Source organism: Phalacrocorax aristotelis, chromosome 1 (genome assembly GCF_949628215.1).
Source record: "Phalacrocorax aristotelis chromosome 1, bGulAri2.1, whole genome shotgun sequence".
In the NCBI taxonomy this organism is placed as follows: domain Eukaryota; kingdom Metazoa; phylum Chordata; class Aves; order Suliformes; family Phalacrocoracidae; genus Phalacrocorax; species Phalacrocorax aristotelis.
The window spans coordinates 161339341-161361088 of NC_134276.1; the positions used below are offsets into that span (position 1 = coordinate 161339341).

Here is a 21748-nt window from a genome sequence, read left to right on the forward strand (position 1 = left end):
TAGACAAAAAAAAAACCTGAGCTGAGCCCTGGTGCAACTCTGCAGAGAGCAGGCAGCACCCGAGCCTGGGAACTGGGAGTTTGTGGTCTCCGTGCAACTGTGCACAGGCGCTGCTGCTCTGCGCCTGGCCCAGCCGCCCTGCTTAGAAGAGCCCTGCCAGCAGCAGGGGAGCAGGGAGGAAGAAGGGGGCCTCCCCAGGGTACGAGGCAACAGCCCTTGCCGCAGCTTTGTGGTGGCTCTGGAGGGCCTCAGCAACAGCAGGGAGGAAAAGCGGGTGAGGGGCATGGAAGGGGTCGCAGGGGTGGCTTTGTTGCTTGCCCTCCTGCTTTTGTCCCAACAAGAGGGATGTGTCACAGGGGGAAAGAGGTTGGAGCTGCACCCACAAGCACGGAGAGGTGCCCAAGGGGTGTTAGCAGAGGTTGGGTGACCAGGAAGGGCAGGGTGTACATCAGGCACCCCGTATGCGCTGCACAGCCAGCTGGAACAGCCGTGGGCTGCCCTGCAGCGCAGCTGGTGGTGGGCAAGGCAAGAGCAGGGGAAACCACCCCAGCTGAGACAGAGAGCAAGAAACAGAGCGTGGGCCCTTTGCTTGGGCTCGTCAGTGGCGTGTGCTTGTCCTGCCTTGTTACGTGCTTGCTGTAATAATATTTCCCCTTTAAGGCTGGGCTGAAGTTATTTATACTTGTGGGGTGGTGACAGGAACACAGAGCGGAGCTGGAGCCCTGAAGAGCTCTTACCTGATCTGCAGCAGAGGGGTGGCCAGAGGAGGAAGGAAGCTTAGAAAAAGAGAGGGAGCAAGAGAAGGGAGTCCAAGGGTGGGGAAGAGAAAGCAGGCAGGGCATCCCCAGGGAGGGACGGGGGAGTGGACCAGCTAGGGAAACAGAAAAAGGGTGAACGAGGGAAGGAGGAAGGAGAGGAGTAAGGAGGGAAAGGCTCTCAGGGAAAAAAAAGTAAGGGGCAGATTGGCTTCGGGAAGCCAAGCGGCTGCTGGTGTCCAATGCCAAGTGTTGCCAAGGGGTGCTGAGTGGGTACAGCCAAGCGGAGCGGCTCTTGTGGTCTCTTCCCAGCAATCAGGATGATGAAGAGGCAGTTCAATAGGATGCGGCAGCAGCTGTCCCATCCCAACACCACCAGCCGGTAAGGACTTCTCCGCTACCTGTGCCGGAGGGGTGGGAGGGCTGGGAGGATGCAGGTTCTGGAGGGCTTGTACCAGGGCTGGAGTGACCTCCCAGGGCCAGTGGCCAGGAAAAAGGGGAAAGGGGGAAACAACCCCAGGTTTACAGCATCTTCAGTGTAAGCCAAGGGGATGCGGCTCACTGGTGCCTGCAGGACAGCAAGAGAGCTGCACTGGTGCTGCTCAGCAGGGACGTGATCCCCAAGCTTGGCTACATCTCCCAGGGCCCACAGATGCTGCATCCGCCTGGAAATGAGCTGTTCTTGAGTTTGGCTCCCCCAGGATGTGAGGGCGATGGGGAGGGACCTTTCAGACACATGCCCTTGGCTGCGCAGTGACCAGAGGGTGTTAGGAGCTGGGACCTGCCCTCCCTGCTGAGGCTGGGATGCCCCACAGGAGCCAGACACCCTGCACAGCTCTAGCCGACCCAGCAGTACGGGTGTCCCAGGACATCCTTCAAGGAGAGGACTGGGGATCCTTGAAGGACCCATGGAGGACTTACAGCTTCACACAAATCCCTCTGGCCCCATCCTACCTCTGCTGCTTCCTTATTTTTCTCTTTGGCTTTCCAAAGCTCTCCCCTTGCAAAACCCAGAACTGAAATTACAGGACTGGGCCCTCCCTTCCCAGCCCCCTCGCTCCCTCTTTCCTACAGCCACCTCCACATATTCTCCAGCACTGGGAGGCTGAGTGGGACCAACCATGTCCCCTGGACCACTGAGGTCCTTCAGCCAGCCCAGCAGACCAGCCACAGGGAAGCAGCAACTACACCCTGGTATTCTCTTGCTCTTCTTTCATCCCTTCCCCAGAGGGGAACATGATGCCCTTTCCCATCCCTCCTCCCTCAGAATGTCTCATCTCATGTTGGATGCACCTCCCTTTCATTTAATGCTGGGCAGGCAGGAGGTCTCAAGCAACTCACGCAGTCCAAGAGCAAGCTTTTTACTCACTGCAGAACCTCTCTTCTGTGGGCTGCTATCTCACGTGATTTTGCTTGCCTTCAACCAAGCCCATTTCCTGCAGCTCCACGGCCTCGTCCCACGCCTGCTCTGGCGGGTGGTGAAAAGAGAGAAACATGAACTGGGGAAAAAGCAGCAGCAGCAGAGGGAAAGCAAACAGGGTCCCCAGGGTGTAGCAATGGCAGTGGTCTGTGAAGCGAGGTTTCCTCTATGGGAGATATCAAGGAGGTTTGGTGGTGATCGCAGCTAGGTTTGGTTTTGGTTTTGAGCAGAATTTGCTGCAAACCAGAAGTTTCCTTTGCCAGATTTTCTCCTAGTACCTGCTGCAAAACTGATCAGAAAGCTGGTTTTATGTAGGCATTTCTGAAGGGGCTGGTGTTGGTCTCAGTCCCCAGCCTGACTGCAAAGATATCATTGCTCCAGCACCGGTGGCCCTACGCCTTCCAGCCACCCTGGCCTGCAAAGATGCATGCCAGGCTCCAACAGCACTGCCCTCGATTTGCCTTTATGGGGGGGGCAGGCAGTCAGGGGTAGAATGTTTCACCAGCAAACATCCCACCCTTGCAATGGCCCCGCTAGGCACCCTGTCTCCAAAAAACAGGCCACATTTGGATGTTTTGACTGTGGTGCTCTGAACTGGAATCCCTGTCTGATGGGGTGTTGACCAGCCAGCAGGGCTGCCTGCCTTGCCCTCCTCCTGCTGTTTTCACCTCCCCGAGCTCATTCTGCCCATAGCCTTGTGTACGATGGTCCAGGCCATAGCCAGAGTCTCCTGCTCCCCGGAGCACAAAGAGGGACAGGTGGGATGCATAAAGACTTGCCTTCCCAAGGAGGCTGGGTGGAGGTCACCCACATCTGCTGGTGGCTCTTTCTCCTTCTTCCACAGAGCCCAAGAAGCAACCGAGCTCCTGCCGGAAGATTTGCTGCAGGTAGGGCACGGGCTGGGCCGGCAGGCATGCGCCTGCTTGTGCCTGGGCGTGGGAACCTGCCCTGATCCTGCCTGTGATTTGCACGTCCAAGTCATGGGGCTGGGACCTGCCAGCGTGCCAGAGCGTGACTGCAGGACCACAGCATTAAGGGAATGGCAGGCTCCTGCCACGGGAAAGGGCTTACCCAGTTGCTCTGGGCTGCAGTGGGATGCTGCGCAGGCTAACTCACACCCAGAGCTGGGTGGTGGGGAGATGGCCTCGGGCACCCACAGTTGGCAAAACAGCTTCTCCAGTCCCACCTTTCCACCCTCAGATCGAGCAGAGGATCGAGCCAGCAAAGCGAGCAGCTCACAGTGTGTCCAAGAGGCTCCAAGCCTGCCTGCAGGGGCAATGTGGCTCCGAGATGGACAAGCGAGTGGTGAGTGGAGTTGTCCCTCCACAGTCTGCGTGCGCCCTGGCTCTGTCCCCTGCCAGCAAAAGGGATGTCAGGCACCTGCTTTGCAGGATTTGCCAGCTTTGCCAAAGGGTGGCTCAAAGCCCAGCCAGGGTCCCATCTCCAGCTGTGGCCACCAGCAGGTACCAGGGTAGAGCAGAGCAGGACAACCCTCTCAGCCGTCACTAACTTCAGGCCTCCTGGGACAGAGATGGCGTTTTTGCATTGAATAACCCTCCAAAGCCCTGTTGTCCATGTCCCTTCCTGAACCACTGTGAACCTCTGGCACCCACAGTGCCCTGTGGTGAGGAGCACCAAGAGCACGGCTAGGCACAGCGGTGCCGCCACTTCCTCCTCCTTGGTTTGAACCTGCCACCCTCTTCCTGGCTGGTGCTCACCAGCCCTCATCTGGGAAGCAAACAGTGAATTCTCCTGCACTTTCATTAGTCTCCCCATGATACTGTGGGCTCCTCTCTTCTTGGAGGCCTGACAAGCCCCAGCTTGGCTTAATTATTCTCCGTGATTAAACTGCTCTATACATTTGAAGCCGTGGCAGGGCTGGGCTGGGTGACAGTCTTCATCAGTGTCACAGTCCACCACAGGGGACTATTTTAGAGAAGGCTGAGGTTTTCTAACCACCTATGGAGCCTCGGTGCCATATTTAGCTAACTGGATCCTGGCTTTGGCTGAAGGGACATCAAGAGGGCCCCTCCTCAGCCCCAGGGCCAACAGGGCTGAGTGTGCCAGGGGAGGATGTGGGGACCCAGTGCAGGGTTTGGCCACCTGCTCCCATGCCATGTGGCATGCTTCATGGGGGGAGAGCTGTCACATGCCAGCTTACCACCCCTTTCCCGAAACATTGGCTCTGTGCAGAAGAAGCTGCCCTTGATGGCTCTGTCCACGACGATGGCTGAGAGCTTCAAAGAACTGGACACAGAGTCCAGCCTCGGGTAAGTGCCGGTGGGATAAAGGGCATGGGGCAACCCTGAAAGATGCCAGACCCTGCCAGAGCCGCTGTCTTGGCTCAGGAGCTCCCATGGCTAAGCTGAGCAGTCAAACCCTGTCCTCAGAGCAAACATTTGTGTTGCAGGGGGAGGAGGAACATCCAGTGCCTTCAGCCTCCAATTGCAGAGGGGGCCAGGGGCTGGCTCAGGGTCCCATGTGGGTATGGGTATGGTGGAGGATGTTGGGTCAGAGGGTGGCGTAGCTCCAGCCTGCAGTCATTTCATCTCTGTCTCCCACACAGAAAAGCCCTGGAGATGGGCTGCTGCATACAAAGCTTGCTGGCCAAAATCCTAGCTGAGTTTGAGATCACCCTGGAGCGCGATGTCCTGCAGCCACTCAATAAACTCAGCGAGGTAGCCCTGGCTGCCCTGCCGGCTCCACTATCCCATCCCACCTCCCCTTCTCATGTCCCCAGGCCTCTGCAAGTCCCTCTGGTCCCTCTCTCCCACAGGAGGAGCTTCCCATCATCCTGAAGCGCAAGAAGACCCTTCAGAAGTTGATCTCTGACTGGAACAACATCAAGAGCCGGTATGGGGCACACCATGGCTGGGGGGGCCAGGGCACATGGGGCACAGCCCCCAGCCAGGTTGGGGGAGAGAGGAAGATGACTGTACTGGGGAGCAAATTTCCCAAGGCTGGAGGTGAAGTCAAAGTGGCAACAGCTCTTTGGGAGTGCTGCCAGCCCCTCTCTGTGGGTGAATCCCACCCTGGGCTGAGCCACTGGCTCCGTGGCACAGGAGGGAAGGGCCGTGCTGTTGCAAAAGGCAGCAAAGTGCCCTGGTGCTCCTCGGTGCCTCTGAGATTACCCCACTCTGACTTTTGCAGGGTAGCCCGTTCCATGATGGGTTTCTCTGGGAGAGTGGGGCAGCCATGAGTTGCTGCTGGCTCGTTTCCACACTGCACTCCCTTCGGCTGGAGGATGGAGACAAGGGAACATCTCAGGAACAGGGCTTGGGAAGGGTCCTACATACCCTGAGTGTTTCAGGCAGCTGTGCTGAGTGCTCCCCATCTTGACCAAGTTGCACCCCTTGGTGTGGCAGTGTAGTCCTCTGGGGGAGGGAAGTGAGAGGCGCTGGCCTAGGATAGCCACCACAGGGCAGTACTGTGACATGCCGTCCCCCTCATGGTCCCTGTACGCCTTCTGCAAACCCGTCCCACCCCACAACCCTGGTGCTGAAGCTGTGCCTCTTTCTTACCTACCCCAAAGGCTGAACCAAGCTGCCAAGAGCTCCAGTAACAATTCTGGTGCTGGCGCTGGCCCCGGAGCGTCTTCTGCTGCCAACAAACTGGAGATCTTGAAGGAAGAGGAGGAAGAGGTGAAGAGGAAGGTGGAGCAGTGCAAGGTGAGAACATCACTAACTCTCCTCCATGAGGCAGCTCCAGGGCTGGAGACCTGCTCCCCTCCAGCAGCTCCACCTGAGGTGACCCTATGCCAAGACAGATGCAGCCAGCTGGCACGTCCTGCCCTCTGCAAGCAAACTGGTCCCTTGAGGAGCAGAAATAGGGAGATGCCCCAAGCCCAGGGAAGAAAAAGAATAAATGGTTCAAAGAACAAGGTGCTGCAGAGAGAAAGCTCCGGGGGCTAGAGCAGGGAGCTTATGGGGTCCCTCAGGCTGGGAGCTAGCCAAGCTGGGGTCTGTGCTGGATGGCAGAGGTCTTTCACAACAGCATTCTCCACTTCTGCCCTGTTTCTATGAGAAGCCTGGCACCTTGTCTGGCAGATCCAATGGGTGTGCTGGAGCTGGAATTGCAGGTACCTCTTGTCCCTGAGCCTCTTGTGCCAGGACCCTGATCGTAGGGCAGGTTGCTGAGCTACCCAAGTGCAAGTGATGGGCACAAGGAGGAATCCCCACACGGTCCCAGCCTATCTCCCCACTGCACCCCAGAGACCCTGTCTGGGTGACTCATGGCCCAGACGGGGCTTTGTGAAGACATCCCCTCTTCCTTGGATGGCTGGTAGGAGGTAGAAGGTTGCTCTTCTCTGTGTCTCCCCAGGATGAGTACATGGCTGACCTCTACCACTTCTCCACCAAAGAGGACAGCTACGCCAGCTACTTCATCAGAGTAAGTCCTCTCTGACACTCCTCCATCTCCAGTTTGCCCTCTACCCCTCACTATAGCCATGGTCCCACAAACCCTGGGAGGTTCCCCTTGCAGCTCCCCCTTCACCCTGTCTCCATGTGGGTGCAATGTCCTGGGGATGGGGGCATCTCCAAGAGGGACCAGTGATGAACTGTGCCGTTTGCATGTTCCCTGTCTGGCAGCTTTTGGAAATCCAAGCCCAGTACCACCGGCAGTCCCTGGGATCGCTGGACTCGGCTCTGGCGGAGCTGAAGGAAAGCCACAGCCAGACAGGTACCTGCCGGCTTTCCATACAGCCTGGGGAGAGCTGCAGCTGAGCCTGGGGGAATGGAAGCATGGCTGGTGAGGCTGGGAAAGGCGGGTTTTCCCTCCCTGTGCCTGCTGCTGCCTCCCACATTGGGCTGGTGGGGTGGGGACAGCAGCCCAAGGCATGCTGGGGATGCTGCCTGCCTTGCCTCTGCTTCCACCCAGCCAGCCCTGGCTTGAAGCAAGATGTTGGCATGACTGGATGTTAGATGGCCCCGGCAGCCACCATCCCTCCCGACATTCATCTCCCTCTTCCAGACCCCACCTTTGCAGCAGAGACCCCAGTGGCAGGGTACTATGGTGTGCCCCTAGAGATGCACCTCAAGAGCTTGGGCCGGGAGATTGCACTGCCCATTGAAGCCTGTGTCATGATGCTATTGGCCTCCGGCATGAGGGAGGAGGTAGGCAGTGCTCTTGACCCCCCTGCCACCCTTTCCTTCCCAAAATACAGCCTGCCGCATCCCTTCCCTCTTCACCCCATCCCTAGGGACTCTTCCGGCTAGCAGCAGGCGCCTCCGTGCTGAGGAAGCTGAAGAGCAGCTTGGCCAGCGGCTCCAATGCCCTGGAGGAGTTTTACTCAGACCCCCATGCTGTGGCCGGTGGGTACCAGCAAGGCAGGATGGGGGACACAATCAGGCAGTTCCTGCTTCCCCCCAACCACCATCACCCCTGCCACTCCCCCTCCCCTCCCAGGTGCACTGAAATCCTACCTGAGGGAGCTGCCCCAGCCTTTGATGACCTTCGAGCTCTACAACGAATGGGTCAACGTGGCCAGGTGGGTCCGGGCGTTGGGGCAGAAAAGCCTGGTGGGGCTCAAAAAGCCCTTCTGCCACCCTCCCTCTGTCCCCCCCAGCACTCAGAGGAGGGCTGCTCATCCTTGTTTGCCACATTGAGGAGACAAGAATGCAGCACCTGGCCCGTCCAATGCGCGGCAGAAATCCAGATTGCCCAAAATCTCAGAGAACAGCAATAAAAAACATGGCAGGGTGAGAGGAAAGGCTGCAGCCTTTTTTATTGCAAGAAGAGCTTAGTCTATGAAGACCCACTTGGTCTCAGTGGTGTGAGCCCCATCTCACCGGCCCACCAGCCCAGTTTGCCTTCTTGCTTTCAGGGTAGAAGGGGTAGCAAAGGTGGCACAGCAAAAAGCCTGGGGAAATGGGGAAAGCATCTTTCTAAGGGATCATCTCAGTGCCATTGACCCCTCAGCTCAGTGCCGTTGACCCCCATAGTCATGATTGTTGATTGTGGCAAGGCAGTGCTCGCCCCCAGGCCTACCTGCAAGCTACACTTACATCATATTAAATCCCTTTGAGCCTTTGGGGTGCAATTTTGCCGATGCCTGGTTCTGCTGCCCAGTAAAGGCAGCAGCAGGGCATCTCCATCCCCACATGGCGCAGCTGACACTGACCTTCCTCCCTTGCACACCATGTCCCTTTCTGCCATAGGGAGTGGGCTGAGATCTCTGCTCCTCCCTCTTCTCTCTTGCAGTTTAAAGGATGTTGATGGCCGTGTACAGAGCCTGAAAGATACCTGCAGCCGCCTGCCCCGGGAGAGCTACAACAATCTGAGGTGTTTTACAGGGATGGGGTTTCATCGGCCCCAATCACTGGGGGCAGCTCTTCCCTCCCTGAATCCGTACTTACTACCCCTTTGCCCTCCTTTTATCCCACAGGTATTTGATCAAATTTTTAGCCAAGCTGGCCGAACACCAGGAGCTGAATAAAATGACCCCCAGCAACATTGCCATTGTGCTGGGCCCCAACCTGCTGTGGACACAGCAGAGCACAGGGTAAGTCCTGGCTCAGAGGGGTGGGAAGAAGCTCAGGGTGCTTTGAGCACTAACACCACGGGAAAGGCTGATTCTGCAGCCTTCAGGCTGGTCTAAAGCACCTGTGCCTCTTCCATCCTCAAGTCCCGTCCCTTGTCAATGCAATCCCTAGGCAGCACGCCCCCTCACCAATCACGTGTCCACTTAGCCGCTCTGCAAAGTAGCAAAGGAAGAGTCTGAGACCCAGACCACTTGTGACATGGATGGCCTCCAACACCGTTGGCCTCCAACACCAAACTAGGGTTTCCAGGACAGGAAACAAGACCCACCTCCCACCCTACCACCCCCTCTTGGCTGGGATGTGTCCCCTTTGGGCTCTGCCCCCTCAGGAATGAATACCAAAAGGGTTAATTCCCCCAAAACCCTTTTCTGATCTCTCCCACCTCTGTCTCTCAGAGATGCTGTGCAACTGGACTTGGCCTCCGTCTCCTCCATCCAGGTGGTGGGCGTGGTGGAAGCCCTCATCCAGAACGCGGACACTCTCTTCCCTGGAGGTAGGGCCAGGGCTTCACTCAGGGGGCTGCAGCAGAGAGTGAAGGGAGGAGGAAGGGAAAGTGAGATTTCTCCATCCCCAGGACGAGGGAAGTGGGAGGCTGCTCTGGTTCCCCACCGTGGGGTCACCAGGGGAAGCTCTGCACGGCAAGCACTCCCTTGCAGGGTATCCTCCTTGCTTTCCACCCAGAGGTAGATTTCAACGTCTCGGGCATGTTCACACCACCCACAAGCAGCGAACTTGGCAAAGCCACCCCAGTGGAAGAGCCATCACCTCCGGCCAGCACCCCAACTCTCCCAGATGGAGAGGCGTAAGTCCAGCAGGAGCAGGGGGCTCTGGCTCTCCCAGCTCCCCCCATGTCCTCCTTTCATCCCAACCCATGCCACGGGCCATATCCTTGCCAGATGGATGCAAGGTGCCTCACGGCCAGGACCGCCATGTCCAACCAAAGCCTGACTTGCCCTGTTCTCTGCACAGTACCTCGAAGGACCCTGAGGCCAGGTCCCAGCCAGCACACCCATCAGTGACCAGACCGTCTCCTGAAGCCACGGGGCCACCCGCTCTGCAGACGACTGACGACACCGCCCGCAAAGGTTAGGGTGCCCCAGATGGCACAGTGCTTGGGAGGTGACAGCTCCCAGTGCCACTTCCTCTGGTTTGCCTTCACCCCGCTGTTCCCCATGAGAAAGTGTTTTGGGGATGTCCCTGCCACCAAATGAGAGGAAGGGCCTCTGGCAGAGGCAGCATAGCTAGGATCTGGCCCCTCATTGCATGCTCCAACCACAGCTAAGGTGGGACTGCAGGGGCAGATGTGGCTGGTCCTTCAGTATGGGGGTGAACCCTCCCTGTAAAGAAGTGTCAAAGCTCAGTGCTCCTTGTGAAGGGAATGGGGTGGGAAAAGCCCCCAAAAGCTGTAACGCACTTGGGTCTCCAGCAATGGGAACCAGGCAAGGGGCAGCTTGTCTGCCAACCTGCCTGCAGCCTCCTGCTTGACCCGTGGCCAGCACCACAGCCCCCTCTGACCCGGGAAAGACCCCAGTGGAAGGGGCCCCAACCCACCCCAGCTTTCCTTCCAGGCAAGCGCCCAGCTCCAGCCCGACCCATGATGCCGCCACCGCCTGTGGCCCAGCCCCGGAGCACGGCTCCTGCCCCGGCAGCCCCTGAGCATGCAGCCAGCCCCAAAGCCCGGCCACGGCGGATGGCTGGGGTGCCCAGCCGAGCCCCGTCCGTCCCGCCGCCACTCCCCCCGCAGCCAGCACCCCGCCACATCCAAGATGCCCCATTGTCCCCAAGGCCTCCCGCCGGTGAGGGTGACACGGACTGTGCCCCTGGAGCCGTGGTTGAGGGGCAGCCATTGCCTGCGGAAAGAAGGAGCCCCCTGGCCACATCGCCGCCTGCAGGACAGCCCACGGAGAACTGAGCAGGGTGGGGAGACATCGGGACACCTTGGGGCCGTGGAGATGGGGTCCGGTGTCCCTCGGGGACCCAGCAGGCACTGTGGAAACGCCCGGGTATCCTGACGGACAGCACCCTCCTCCAGCTCCTCCATCCTGCTCCCTTGGTTCATGCCATTGGGGACACCCCGCCCGCCTCCCCTTGCTCTCCCATCTCCACAGAGCCTTCCCCCTACACCACCCTGTCCCTCCCAGGGAGCCGCATTGGGCTCCAGGCCCTGCCACCCCTAAGGGATCCAGCTCCCCACCGAGGATCCCCCGATCCCAGGTGAGCCACCCGCCTCGGGTCCCCGCAGGGGTCCCCCTGTTCCCCAGGGGCGGGAGGGGGTGAGGCTCACAGGCACTGCCTAAAGTTATTGGGCCAGCGTGGGGCCATTTGCGGGCACCCAGCTGCGATCCCAGCCCCTTGTGCCCCATTTTGCTTTACAATGCATTGCCCCAGGTACACAAGGACAGACAGAGAGATATATATTGCAACTAAATTATTTAAAGAGCTGGTGTCACAGCCGCAAGCTGGCTGCAGCCGGGCGGAGGAAAGCGGACGGCAATGCGGCGCGGCACGCCTCAGTCCCGGGGCGAGAGGACCGGAGGGCATCCGGCCGCCCCGATGGGCGGAGACACGGCGCCGAGAGGCAATGGCGGCTCCGCCGCCCGCAGGCCCCGCCCGGCAGCAGGGGGCGCCCTGGCGCCGCGCCTCCACCCGAGGGAGGCGGTGGCTTTAGCCAATCGACAAGCGCGCTCAAGGTCTGTCCCGCCTCCTCACCGCCTCCCTCAGCAGCCAACAGGGCTGCGCGGCTGTCACTTCGGGAGCCGGCCTCCCGCCGCTCGGCCCCGCCTCTTCTCCTCGAGGGCGACAGGGCAGCGCGGCTGCCTCTCGCCACGCTCCCCACTTCCCATTGGTGGCGGCCGGCGGGCGGGGGGCGTTGATTGGCGAGGCGGGACGCGGGGGCGGGACGCGGCGGCCGGGCTGCAGCGGCGGCGGCATGGCGAGCTGCCGGCGGCTGAGCGGCGCGGGGCTGCGGGAGGTGCTGGGCCCGGCGCAGGGGTTGCTCTTCGATTGCGATGGCGTTTTGTGGGCGGGCGAACGCGCCGTTCCCGGCGCCCCCGAGCTGCTGGAACGGCTGCGGCGCAGCGGCAAGGCCGCCCTCTTCGTCAGCAACAACAGCCGCCGCTCCGTGGCCGAGCTGGAGCGGCGCTTCAGCCGCCTGGGCTTCCGCGGCGTCCGCGCCGAGCACGTCTTCAGCTCCGCGCTCTGCTCCGCGCTTTTCCTCCGCCAGCGCCTCCTCGGTGGCGGCGGCGGCGAGGGGAACGGGAACGCGGGCGGCCGCGTCTTCGTGCTGGGCGGCGAGGGGTTGCGGGGCGAGGTGCGGGACGCCGGCCTGCGCCTGGCGGGCGAGGGCGAGCCCGTCCCCGGCCCCGCCGAACCGGTGCGGGCCGTCCTGGTGGGCTACGACGATCAATTCACCTTCGCTAAGCTGGCGCAGGCCTGCGGCTACCTGCGCGACCCGCAGTGCCTCCTGGTGGCCACCGACCCCGACCCCTGGCACCCGCTCAGCGACGGCCAGCGCACCCCCGGTGAGCCCGCGGCCCCGTCCCCTGCTGCCCCGGGGGGTGCGGGGGTGCTGGCGGCGGGGTCGGCCTCGGTTGGAGTTGGCCGTCCTAAGCATGGGCGATGTGCTTCCCTTGAGCATCGGGACGGGCAGGGCTGCCCTCACGCCTCCCTGCCAGCTCCCGAAGCCATGTTGCCAGCACCCCGCTTGCTCGTCCTTCGGCAGGGCGTAGGGTGCTGAGCTGCCCGCAGCCAGCACCCCGTTAGCCCAGAGCTTCCTCATTTTCTCCTCCTTCCCCCCCCCACTCCAGGGACTGGCAGCCTCACAGCCGCGGTGGAAACCGCTTCGGGCCGCAAGGCGCTGGTGGTGGGGAAGCCGAACACCTACATGTTTGATTGCATCGTGGAGCGGTTTGGTGTTGACCCGTCCCGCACCCTCATGGTGGGAGACCGTCTGGAGACAGATATCCTCTTCGGCAAGAACTGCGGCCTCTCCACCATCCTCACTCTGACGGGTGTCTCCCGCCTGGAAGAGGCACAGGCCTACATGGCCAGCGACAGCGCTGCTGCCAAGGATCTGGTGCCCAATTACTATGTGGACAGCATTGCAGACTTGATACCGGGCCTAGATGAGTAGCAGTCTGTACGTGTGAGGGCAGAGGGGTTGGGTTCCCCATCCCAGATATCCATCTGTTCCCATTTCTCTCTCACTGCCCTATTCCCTCGATTCCTGATTTCATCACATTCCAAAGCCCTTCTGTGGGGGCAAAATGGGGGGTGGGAGGTGGCAGGAAGGGACAGGGCTCAAGTTGTCCCCTTTCTGCTGAGAGCTATCTATGGACCAAGTCTTTCTTTCCCTCATATGCCAGCTGCCAGCATCTCTGGGAGAGAACTGGAGGCCTTGAGGCCAACAGGGGGTTCAAAACAGTGTATCTATGTGGCCTCTTCCCCTGCAGGGGTTAGGGACTGGCTGTCTTATTATTTTTCTCTTAGATAACCAGCGGCGGCCTTTTACTGCTGTCCCTTCACTCGTAACTCTCGACTTCTGAGCTGCATCCCTGCAGTCCTTGTGGGTAACCCCCTCCTTGCAGGGGGACTGGCTGGTGTTGTCACCCACCCAGGCTCCATCGGTGCCAGGGTGTGTGGAAGGAGCGTGCCAGAGCTCTGGAGTGGTGAAAGAGCACCACTGCTTCCCACAAGTGAAAGGGAGCATCGCCTCATCTCTTCTCTCCCCTGTTCCTTAGAGAGGTTTCCCTCACCATCTCCTGCCCCAACTCAGTTAATAAGTGTGCCAGTGTCCATCTGAAGGACTATATAAAGGGGAAAAGACTGGTTGGAGGGTTGGGGTTTTTTTGTGCCAAACAGGCAAGCTATGACTGTGCACAGTGGGTCTGGGGTTGTACCTTGTTTTCAAGCACCCTTTCCAAATGGGCTTGTGAAGGAGAGAGGGCTCCTAGACCATGACAGCACAGCAGTATTGAACTGTATGACTCTCCCCGGTTTCCCCTCTTCAGTGGATTTTGCCATAGTATGGTGAGAGAAAAGGGCTGATGGGGATCTGTGCTCCAGCTGCTGGCGTGCAGGTGAGGTGGTGGTGGTATTGTCACTGCTGTGAATGTGTCACAGCCCTCAGAATCATTCCTTGCTGCTTTGTCTTTCTATGTTGTTTTTTTTTTTAATTTCTTGATCTTATTTATCAAACTTATTTATTGTTCAAATACCGTATTATTTGTATAAACTATGCTGACTGGTTGCACCAAGGGGACAGGGGGCAGTGCCTTTGGGCCTCCCTTACTGTCCATGTCCCATGTTGATGTTCTTACACTCACCATGTCTCTGTATATAATAAAGTGTGAGCGTAGGCTGGAAACGGCCTCCTTTTTTTTGCCTGTGGTCCCATCAAGATGACAACAGCCTGCATATCTTTGAGCCCTTGAAGTTGAGGATGTCCAAGACCTTTCCTCACTCAAGGGGGTGCTGCTGGGTAGACAAAAGAGGGATGGACAATGTCTTGTGGACAGTGTCTGTGTGCTGCTGTCTCTTACTGGGGTCTCAGAACTGGAGTTGAGGGTGGAGGTGGCCGGTGGGGTTCTGGCATAGGGCGTGGGGTCCAGCCAGGTGAATTGGAGCAGTGAGCGATGCAATCTTTGCCAACTGCCTTTGCATTTCACAGCGCAGGTGGTTCCCCACTAGGAAACAGTGACTTCTTGTGCTGTACCTGAAGTCTGCCACTGCTAGTCAGGTGGACCCTGCCACAGTGGTGTCCTGCTCTGCTAGGGCTAGGGGTGAGGTGCAATCTGTCACCCACATCTGGCTTGCAGAGGGCTGAGAACTGCCCAGGTAAGGTTTTGCTGTGGCCCTTCTGACTATGCTAGGCTTTGGGTGAAGGGGAGGTGGGCATAACTGTATCCCTGGAGGTGACCTTCTCCAGACTGTAGCTTGCCATGCCCTATGTCCTCTCCCTGAGTTTGGCTGTTGTCCCAGGCTGGAGGGAAAAACAGATTGGGTAAGAAAAGCATTTGAAATCACTTGAAGGTACTTTGCCTCCCTTGCTCATACAGGAGCCAAATCCTTCGACCCCTTTAATGGCTGTTGGTGGTAACCAAGCATTACATCTCCCACTTGAGCGATCAACTGTTCAGCTGAATAACCAGCCTCAATATAAGTGCTCTGTCAGCACACATGGTAGAACTATATGCAACTCACTGGTTCTAGGATAATTCCAGGTGCTGAGTGTCTTCCCTCCTCAAATAACTTAGGAAATGGCCCTCCAAAACAAAAGAACACCCAAAGAGCTCTCTAAGGACTGCCTGTCATCTTAATCAGTCCCCTTTGTAAGTGTCTGTCTCTCCCTTTTGTCTGCCCCATCTCCAATTAAACAACCAGAGGACTGGCACTCCCTTAATGAGCGCCTGACCAACACTTACATCATCAAGCAGAGGCAAGATCAAGACCTAATGTGTCTGCTAACTCCTGCTGCTTAATTAGAGATACCCAGATCCTGACTTATTTTTCAGAGCTCTCAGTTCTTGTATCAGGCTTAAACTCAGAGCACTGTTGTTGGGACTTGGGGCCACAGCTGAGAATGCTCAGTATGGCTGCAAATCGCATAGGCTGGGTTGGTTATGTGTGTGTACACACATAACACAGGAGATGGTGCACAGCAAAAGAATCCCCAGCAGTTGCCCTCTTTGTTTTTTTCTAGGGTGCTTTGAGGATGAGTCCTTCTCGTGTTCTCTGCCTTGTTTGCTCTGTCCTTTCAAGCAATTCCAACCAGCAGATGGGAGTTTGGAGGCTGTGGTCTCCCAGGCTGGTGCACTGAGAGGCAGAAGTGAACGCAGTAGCTAATCGGATCATAACAGCCTGCATTTGGACCCTGTCCATAGAGACTTTGGAGTTTGCCCTTTGGATCCCAAATGGTGAGCCTCCACAGTAGGTTTTCTTTTTCACACAGCTGCTGAAAACTGAGCTCAGCAGAGGCAATGGCTGATCCCTATCTCTTGTGACCATGTAACTTCTTTTGATCTGGTGCACCTCTCCCTGAGGGCTTTGCTGTGAAGCAGAGGTGGACTTGGAGCAGAAGGGTAATTGGCTTTATGTGGCCTTCCCTTGGATCTTCATGTAGCTGAGGGCACCAGGCAGGGGTGACCTGCATTCTGTAAATGCTTCCTCTCCCCAGCCATGGAACCAGAGGGACAAACACTGCCTCTAGCTACAGGCCTGCTCTTGCTTTGAATGGGGATGAGAGCAGCACTATGGGAGTCCATCAGGTCTGGCAAGCTTTGGTTTTGTGTGGCTTCCCTCTGCTACTATCACTTCTGCACGTAATGAAGGTGAGTGTGAGCAGACCTTGTTAAAAAACTAGACTGGAAGGGTCCCTGAGGGACAGTGAGTTCTCCATCCAAGCCCTTCAGACATCTGTTCAACAACTGACACTAAGGGGTCTGTGATGCTCATGGGGGTCAGGCCTTGGTTCCCTATGGGGTGGGTCTGGTGGGGTTGCAGAGCACATCTGCTATCAAAACTGAAAAAAGTGATGGTTCCTGACTGGGTAGGTTGATTTCTTCTTGTCTAAAGCAGTTTTTCTTCTTAGGTTGAGTGTTCAAGGAAGCAGTGCAGTTGCCAGGGAGCACAGGGCTGTGGAGAGTGGAGCTGCAGCAGCGCATGGGAGGGTGGAGCAGATGGGAAGCCCGGCTTGGTGTAGTGTAGGGAAAGGTATTTATTTTCTCATCCTCAGAAAACTGCATCGTCCTTTCCTGCCGCGCAATGGAGGCAACACCCAGGTAGGTGGCAGTCGTTTCATTACCCCAGGAACCTCGTATCCTTCATCCATAAGTGCGGTTACTGTGGCAACCACTGGCTGGATGATGTAAGCAGCAACCTGCCGAGCATTGCCTGTTCTGGGCAAGGCCTGGGGAGAGGCCAGGGATGCCTGTGTTCCCCTGTCTGGAGGAGAGGCAACTTCATCTTGCCTCCTGGACTCCAGCCATCCTTAGGCATGGATGGGTGGACAAAGCAGAGGGCTGTGAGAAGTCTCTCTGGGCTCTTGGGAGCTTGGGGCGATGTGGAAAAGGGTCAGATATATGAGTAGGTGAGCCTACTTCCATACGAAACTATCCCTTGAGCCAGAGTGGACTGAGCTATACTGCTCCCCTTTGCGTGCAGCATTTATGATTCGATGGCAAGTAACCTGGAAGTAGTCTGTGTGTGCTCCTTCAAGGCCGTCCTGCTTTCCTCTACTGCTTTGTGACCTCCGGCTAGACTGCTGTCACCAGCCTGACTTCTAGGGCACTGAGGCTTTGGCAACCTGATGTCCCCTAGTTTGAAATGTTCTTAATCATGCTCCTATTTTCCTGGGATCAGCATATTAACAGGTGCTTCCTGTGTTCCTTCTCAAGCATACTGCTTTCTTCCCTTTCACAGAAGCACAGCATGGCTGGGGTTGGAAGGGACCTCTAGGGGTCTTCTGGTCCAATCCCCATGCTCAAACAGTGGTCCCTGTGCCAGCAGCCCAGGACCATTTCCAGATGGCTTTTGACTGTCTCCATGGATGGTGACTGTATAACCTCTCTGGGCAGCTGACTGGGCAGTGCTTAGTCACCCTCAGAGTAAAAAAGTGTTTTCTGATGTTCAGAGGGCACATCCTGTGTTCCAGTTTGTGCACATTGCCTCTGGTCCTGTCACTGGGCAACACTGAGAAGATCCTGGCTCCATCTTCCCTTCAAGTATTTATATACATTGACAAAGTCCCCCCCTGAGCCGTCTCTCCTCCAGACTGAACAGTCCCAGCACTCTCAGCCTTTCTGCATAGAAGAGATGCTTCAGTCCCTTAATCATATTTGTGACCCTTCCCTGGACTCTCTCCAGTATGTCCCTGTCTCTCTTGTACCGGGGAACCCAGAACTGGACACAGCATTCCAGGTGTGGCCTCACCAGTGCAGAGTAGAGAGGAAGGATCACCTTCCACAACCTGCTGGCAACACTCATCCTAAGGCAGCCCAGGATACTGTTAGCATCCTTTGCTGCAAGGGCACATTGCTGGTCAATGATCAACCGGTGTCCAGCAGGGCCTCAGGTCCTTTTCTGCCAAGCTGCTTTCCAGCTGGGCTGTCCCAGTGCCTGGGGTTATTCCTGCTGCCTAGGGTTATTCCTTCCCAGGTGCAGGACTTTGCACTTCTCCTCACTGAACTTCACAAGGTTCCTGCCAGACCATTTCTCCAGCCTGCTGAGGCCCCTCTGGATAGCAGCATGACCCTCTGGTGTACCAGCCACTCCTCCCAGTTCTGTGTCATCAGCAGACTTGCTGAGGGTACAGTCTGCCTCATCATCCAGATCATTAATGAAAATGTTAAACAGGATCAGACCCAGTATTGACCCCTGGGGTACACCACTAGTTAGTGGCCTTCAGCTAGACTCTTTGCCACTAATCACCACCCTCTGGGCCTGGCCATTCAGCCAGTTTTCAGTCCACCTCACTGTTTCCTCACCTAGCCCATACTTCCATTGGCTTCTCGATGAGGGTCTTATGGGAGACAGTGTCAAAGGCCTTACTGAAGTCAGGGTAGACAATGTCCACTGCTTTCCCCTCATCTACCAAGCCAGCCATGTCATCATAGAAGTTTATCAAGTTGGTCAAGTGACTGACACTTCAGGAAGACAACAAATGGGCCCAAAGATATTAATCGGTGAGTAGATGTCTTTAATATGAGGAACTAATGATCATCCTGGCTGGGAAGTCGTTAGTGTTCAGCCACATGACGTGGTAAGAGAATTGGGAGGATCTGGAAGGCGTTGGGACTGGCAGGACAGAGGAGGGTTGGTTTGTTTTTTTTCATGGGAAAGTGCCTTCAGAGCCAAAAAAGGATCGTGATCCTAGGAACTCACTTGATACTTGCCCAACCTGATGTGAGAGTCACCTTTGCCAAGGCAGGCACCTCTGGCACCACCCTGTCCTGCAGCAGCTGGAGCGGGGAGGAGGAGGAGAAGGCAAGGAGCAGCAGCCTGTTACTGCCTGCCCTGGAGAGGCAGCCAGCATTTGCTCTTCCTCCAGCGGCAGTGTGGGTAGAAGTCCCTCCTCTGCAGCACAACTTCTGTCTCCTCACTCCATACGCAAGGCATTGCCCCCTCCACCCATAACATGAGCTTTTGGGTACCCCTTTGCCATCCCTATGTCATTATCCATTTTTTCCTTCCTTATTGCTGCCTCATTCACTCCATGGACTCTGACTCCAGCAAACTCACCAAGCAGCCCAGGAGACTTGTGTGGCTATGCTTGTCCAGGAACTGCTGCTGTGTTGTTGGACTCTGCCTGCCTGGGAATTGTGTGTTGATGATGTATTGGAAGTGCTCCTGGCAGACAAGCTATTCTGGTGCTCCATATAATCCCTGGGAAATACTGAACAGCTGAACTTGCTGAGAGCAATTAAAAGCCATTAATAACTCCACCAACTTAGAGTTTTACTGGTCTTTGTAGCTTCAGTATACCAGCGCAGCAAAGTACTGTCAGCTCTGTAAGCCTTCAGCACGGAGACAAGGGACACACGATGCCAGAAACATTCTCAGATCATAGGGCAGCTGCCTATGACCATCCAGGTCATTCTGCCCCATGATTTAGCCTGCTAGATGTGCAGCTCCAGCAAACAGTAGTTTCCATTCTGTAAATAGGATATTGCTGAGCACTGAGATGCTCTCTTCACTTGTTATGAGTGAGAGAAACCTGTCCTTTAAATGGACCCCATTGTCCATCAGGTTGCCCAAAGGCCTGTGCCAACCTTTCTGCCCACCAGCCCTTGCTGAACCTCTAGCCTGGCTCCCACAGAAGCTGCACAGAAAGTGGTACCTGATTAAAATCCAGGGGAAGGAATTGCTTCCCTGCTTGACCAGTTTCAAGTAACCTGGAACAATTCAGATGATACTGTTTTCTGTTTCCTCACTGCACTGTTGTACTACAGCTGCCTGTGTGTGATTTAAGTAGTTTATCCCTACAGCATGGATGCCAGAGAAATTGAGCCTTCCTGGGCTGTAGATTAGAGATTTCCCACCTGCTAGGAAAATGTTGATTGTGGCCCCTGCAAGGTGTCCTATCCTCACAAAACAGTGATGTTCCTGACCTGGTGTCATTCTCTGGCCTAATACGTGGAGGATGCTGGTTCAGCTAACTTTGAGCAGAGATTAGGAGCAGTGTGGAGCAGCGCCAGTCCCTATTTGTGCACTTGTGAAGTTTGGGGGTGGAGGTGTGAAGAATGGCAATATGCTCCCATTCAGCACTCTGGTACAACTAGGGGACCACATGCCTGCCACAGCCTTGGTAACCTGGAGATTGGCACGTCTCATGAGATTGGGTGGCTGTACTCCTCCAGGGGAGAGCGTAGGCTGTGTTAGGTTGAGCTTCCCAATGCTTACTGCCTTGTAATCCACCAGTCTCATTAGCTGCCTTCCCTCAACAATTTCAGGGGTGAAAGGACCTGTGTCATTAAGCAATCCCACACTGTGTTTGACTCCTGTTTGGCCACAAGCAGCTCTGAATGCCCTTGAGCCAATGTTGCTGGAAATCTACCTGTTGGTGCAGGTTTTTTTAGCTGCTTTCTTCTTAGTTATCTGTTTGAGCAGCCTGATGTTAAGGATGCTCAGGAGAACTCTCCAGAGAAGTGGTCTTCCTCATCCCAAAGGTCACTTGCTGATGACCCAGCAGCACCAGAACAGTCGTTCCTTCTGGAGCACACTTGTTCCTCAGGTCACTCCAGGGATGGAGGTGGCTGGTCACTGCAAGTAGCACATGGTCCTGGCTGGCACATCTTTTAAGTGTCAGGCTCTGAGGCAGACCCCCTGGTGCTGCTTGCTGATGCAATACAAAACTCTGCCATTACTACTTTAGGTGTGTTGTAAGCTTTCCAGAGCAGCATCTCCAGCAATGGGACACAGCAGCAGGAAAATCTGTCTGATCCCTCTAGTAACTTAGGAAGAGATACAACTCCCTGGAAAAGGAGTCTGAGAGTTACCCTGGGACGACTTCTGGCAGCAAACCTCTAAGCTCAGCAATGTGGAGGCATCCTGTCCACTACCCATATTTCTTCCTCCTACCCTGGCAATGTTCTGCAATGCAGAAGAGTAAGGCACCTGCAAAGGATCATCCTTATCTGATCCTTCTCTCTTGAACTTGGATGCTGTGCCAGGTGCAATAGGTAAATTAGACATCTCTAATAAGTCATCTGTCTAGGGCTCTCATTTTCCCATTTCCTAGACTATTGTTCTCTGGGCTGAAAATAAAACTAGAAGTAGGATGCTTCTGGCTTGTGTTCTCGTTATGCTGGCTGGAGTGCACTGACACCAGATTTTTCTTTCGTTTTGTAATATCCATGTCAAACGTTCTCCTTCCTTTCTCCTTTCTATTCCAAGTACCAGGGGCTCCACTGCCTGTTATTTCCTTGTAAAAATGGAGCGTAAGCTGTGCAACTCCACCACCATCCATCCCACCAAGACTAGTTGTTAACCTATCCTTTAACACGCAGCTGGGTGATACCTAGAGGCCTCAGTGCTGGGCATGGTAAGAGGAAGAAATGCAACTGGATAGAAAGAAGTGCGGCTGAAATTGCTTTCCAGCAGACCTCACTTTCACTGTTGCCTGAGCCTCCTGTCTGTCTGTCTGTCTCAGTAGAAGGGAAGGAGTAGGCGGTTCCATGTCAAAGTTACTCCATAGATCTGCAAACCCAATGTAAGCTGGTGCTGCAAAACACTCAGTTATTTTCACATTAGTCAGATGTTCAGCAACAGGAATCCTTTCACCACAAGAGAGGAGGCTGTGCCAGGCAGGGGCAAACAGCTGAAGGTTGGAGAGCAGGATGGGATGGTCTGGGCTGTCATCCTGGCTGATGTGAGCTCACTCACAGAAATATGGGTGGTAAGTGGCAGCTGGCTCGAAAATGAGTGTGAAGTCCTGTCCCTTCACACATTCAAAACCATTGAACAATTGAAAAATTGCATTCCTCTGAGTTGCTGAACAAGCCCCCTTCCCAAGAGCTGAAAAGCCAGATTTATAA

General features: G+C 56.1%; 2 protein-coding genes across 6 annotated transcripts; both read left to right on the forward strand.

Moving 5' to 3' along the window:
- The first annotated feature begins 705 nt into the window (after window positions 1–705).
- On the forward strand, window positions 706–14082 carry SH3BP1 (SH3 domain binding protein 1). Of its 5 annotated transcripts, none has more exons than XR_012657649.1 (19): window positions 706–1137; window positions 3020–3062; window positions 3376–3480; window positions 4369–4445; window positions 4742–4853; window positions 4952–5028; window positions 5708–5843; window positions 6496–6564; window positions 6765–6855; window positions 7147–7289; window positions 7376–7487; window positions 7582–7663; window positions 8377–8457; window positions 8561–8677; window positions 9113–9210; window positions 9399–9519; window positions 9687–9802; window positions 10286–10931; window positions 12524–14082. XR_012657649.1 is itself a non-coding variant. In XM_075076751.1 (19 exons), the coding sequence occupies exons 2-19, from the start codon at window positions 1076–1078 to the stop codon at window positions 10627–10629; spliced, it is 1986 nt and encodes a 661-aa protein (XP_074932852.1). In that variant the 5' UTR covers window positions 762–950; window positions 1068–1075; the 3' UTR covers window positions 10630–11156. The 5 variants fall into 5 exon arrangements, 3 of the variants coding, with proteins under 3 accessions (XP_074932844.1, XP_074932866.1, XP_074932852.1); XR_012657654.1 differs by having other exon boundaries at window positions 10503–10931; XM_075076751.1 differs by lacking the exon at window positions 12524–14082 and having other exon boundaries at window positions 762–950; window positions 1068–1137; window positions 10286–11156.
- On the forward strand, window positions 11601–14082 carry PDXP (pyridoxal phosphatase). Its single transcript, XM_075076780.1, has 2 exons — window positions 11601–12238; window positions 12524–14082. Exons 1-2 carry the CDS (start codon window positions 11647–11649, stop codon window positions 12847–12849), a joined length of 918 nt encoding a protein of 305 aa, XP_074932881.1. The 5' UTR covers window positions 11601–11646; the 3' UTR covers window positions 12850–14082.
- Window positions 14083–21748: the final 7666 nt, after the last annotated feature.

What these genes read in the sequence shown, in the direction of transcription:
- SH3BP1 (XM_075076743.1), top strand. Translation starts at nt 1,076, where the DNA reads ATGATGAAGAGGCAGTTCAATAGGATGCGGCAGCAGCTGTCCCATCCC. An exon ending in CATCCCAACACCACCAGCCG is followed by an intron (nt 1,138 to 3,019) that starts GTAAGGACTTCT and finishes CTTCTTCCACAG; the next exon opens with AGCCCAAGAAGCAACCGAGC. An exon ending in AGACCCCCATGCTGTGGCCG is followed by an intron (nt 7,488 to 7,581) that starts GTGGGTACCAGC and finishes CTCCCCTCCCAG; the next exon opens with GTGCACTGAAATCCTACCTG.
- PDXP (XM_075076780.1), top strand. Translation starts at nt 11,647, where the DNA reads ATGGCGAGCTGCCGGCGGCTGAGCGGCGCGGGGCTGCGGGAGGTGCTG. An exon ending in CGACGGCCAGCGCACCCCCG is followed by an intron (nt 12,239 to 12,523) that starts GTGAGCCCGCGG and finishes CCCCCACTCCAG; the next exon opens with GGACTGGCAGCCTCACAGCC.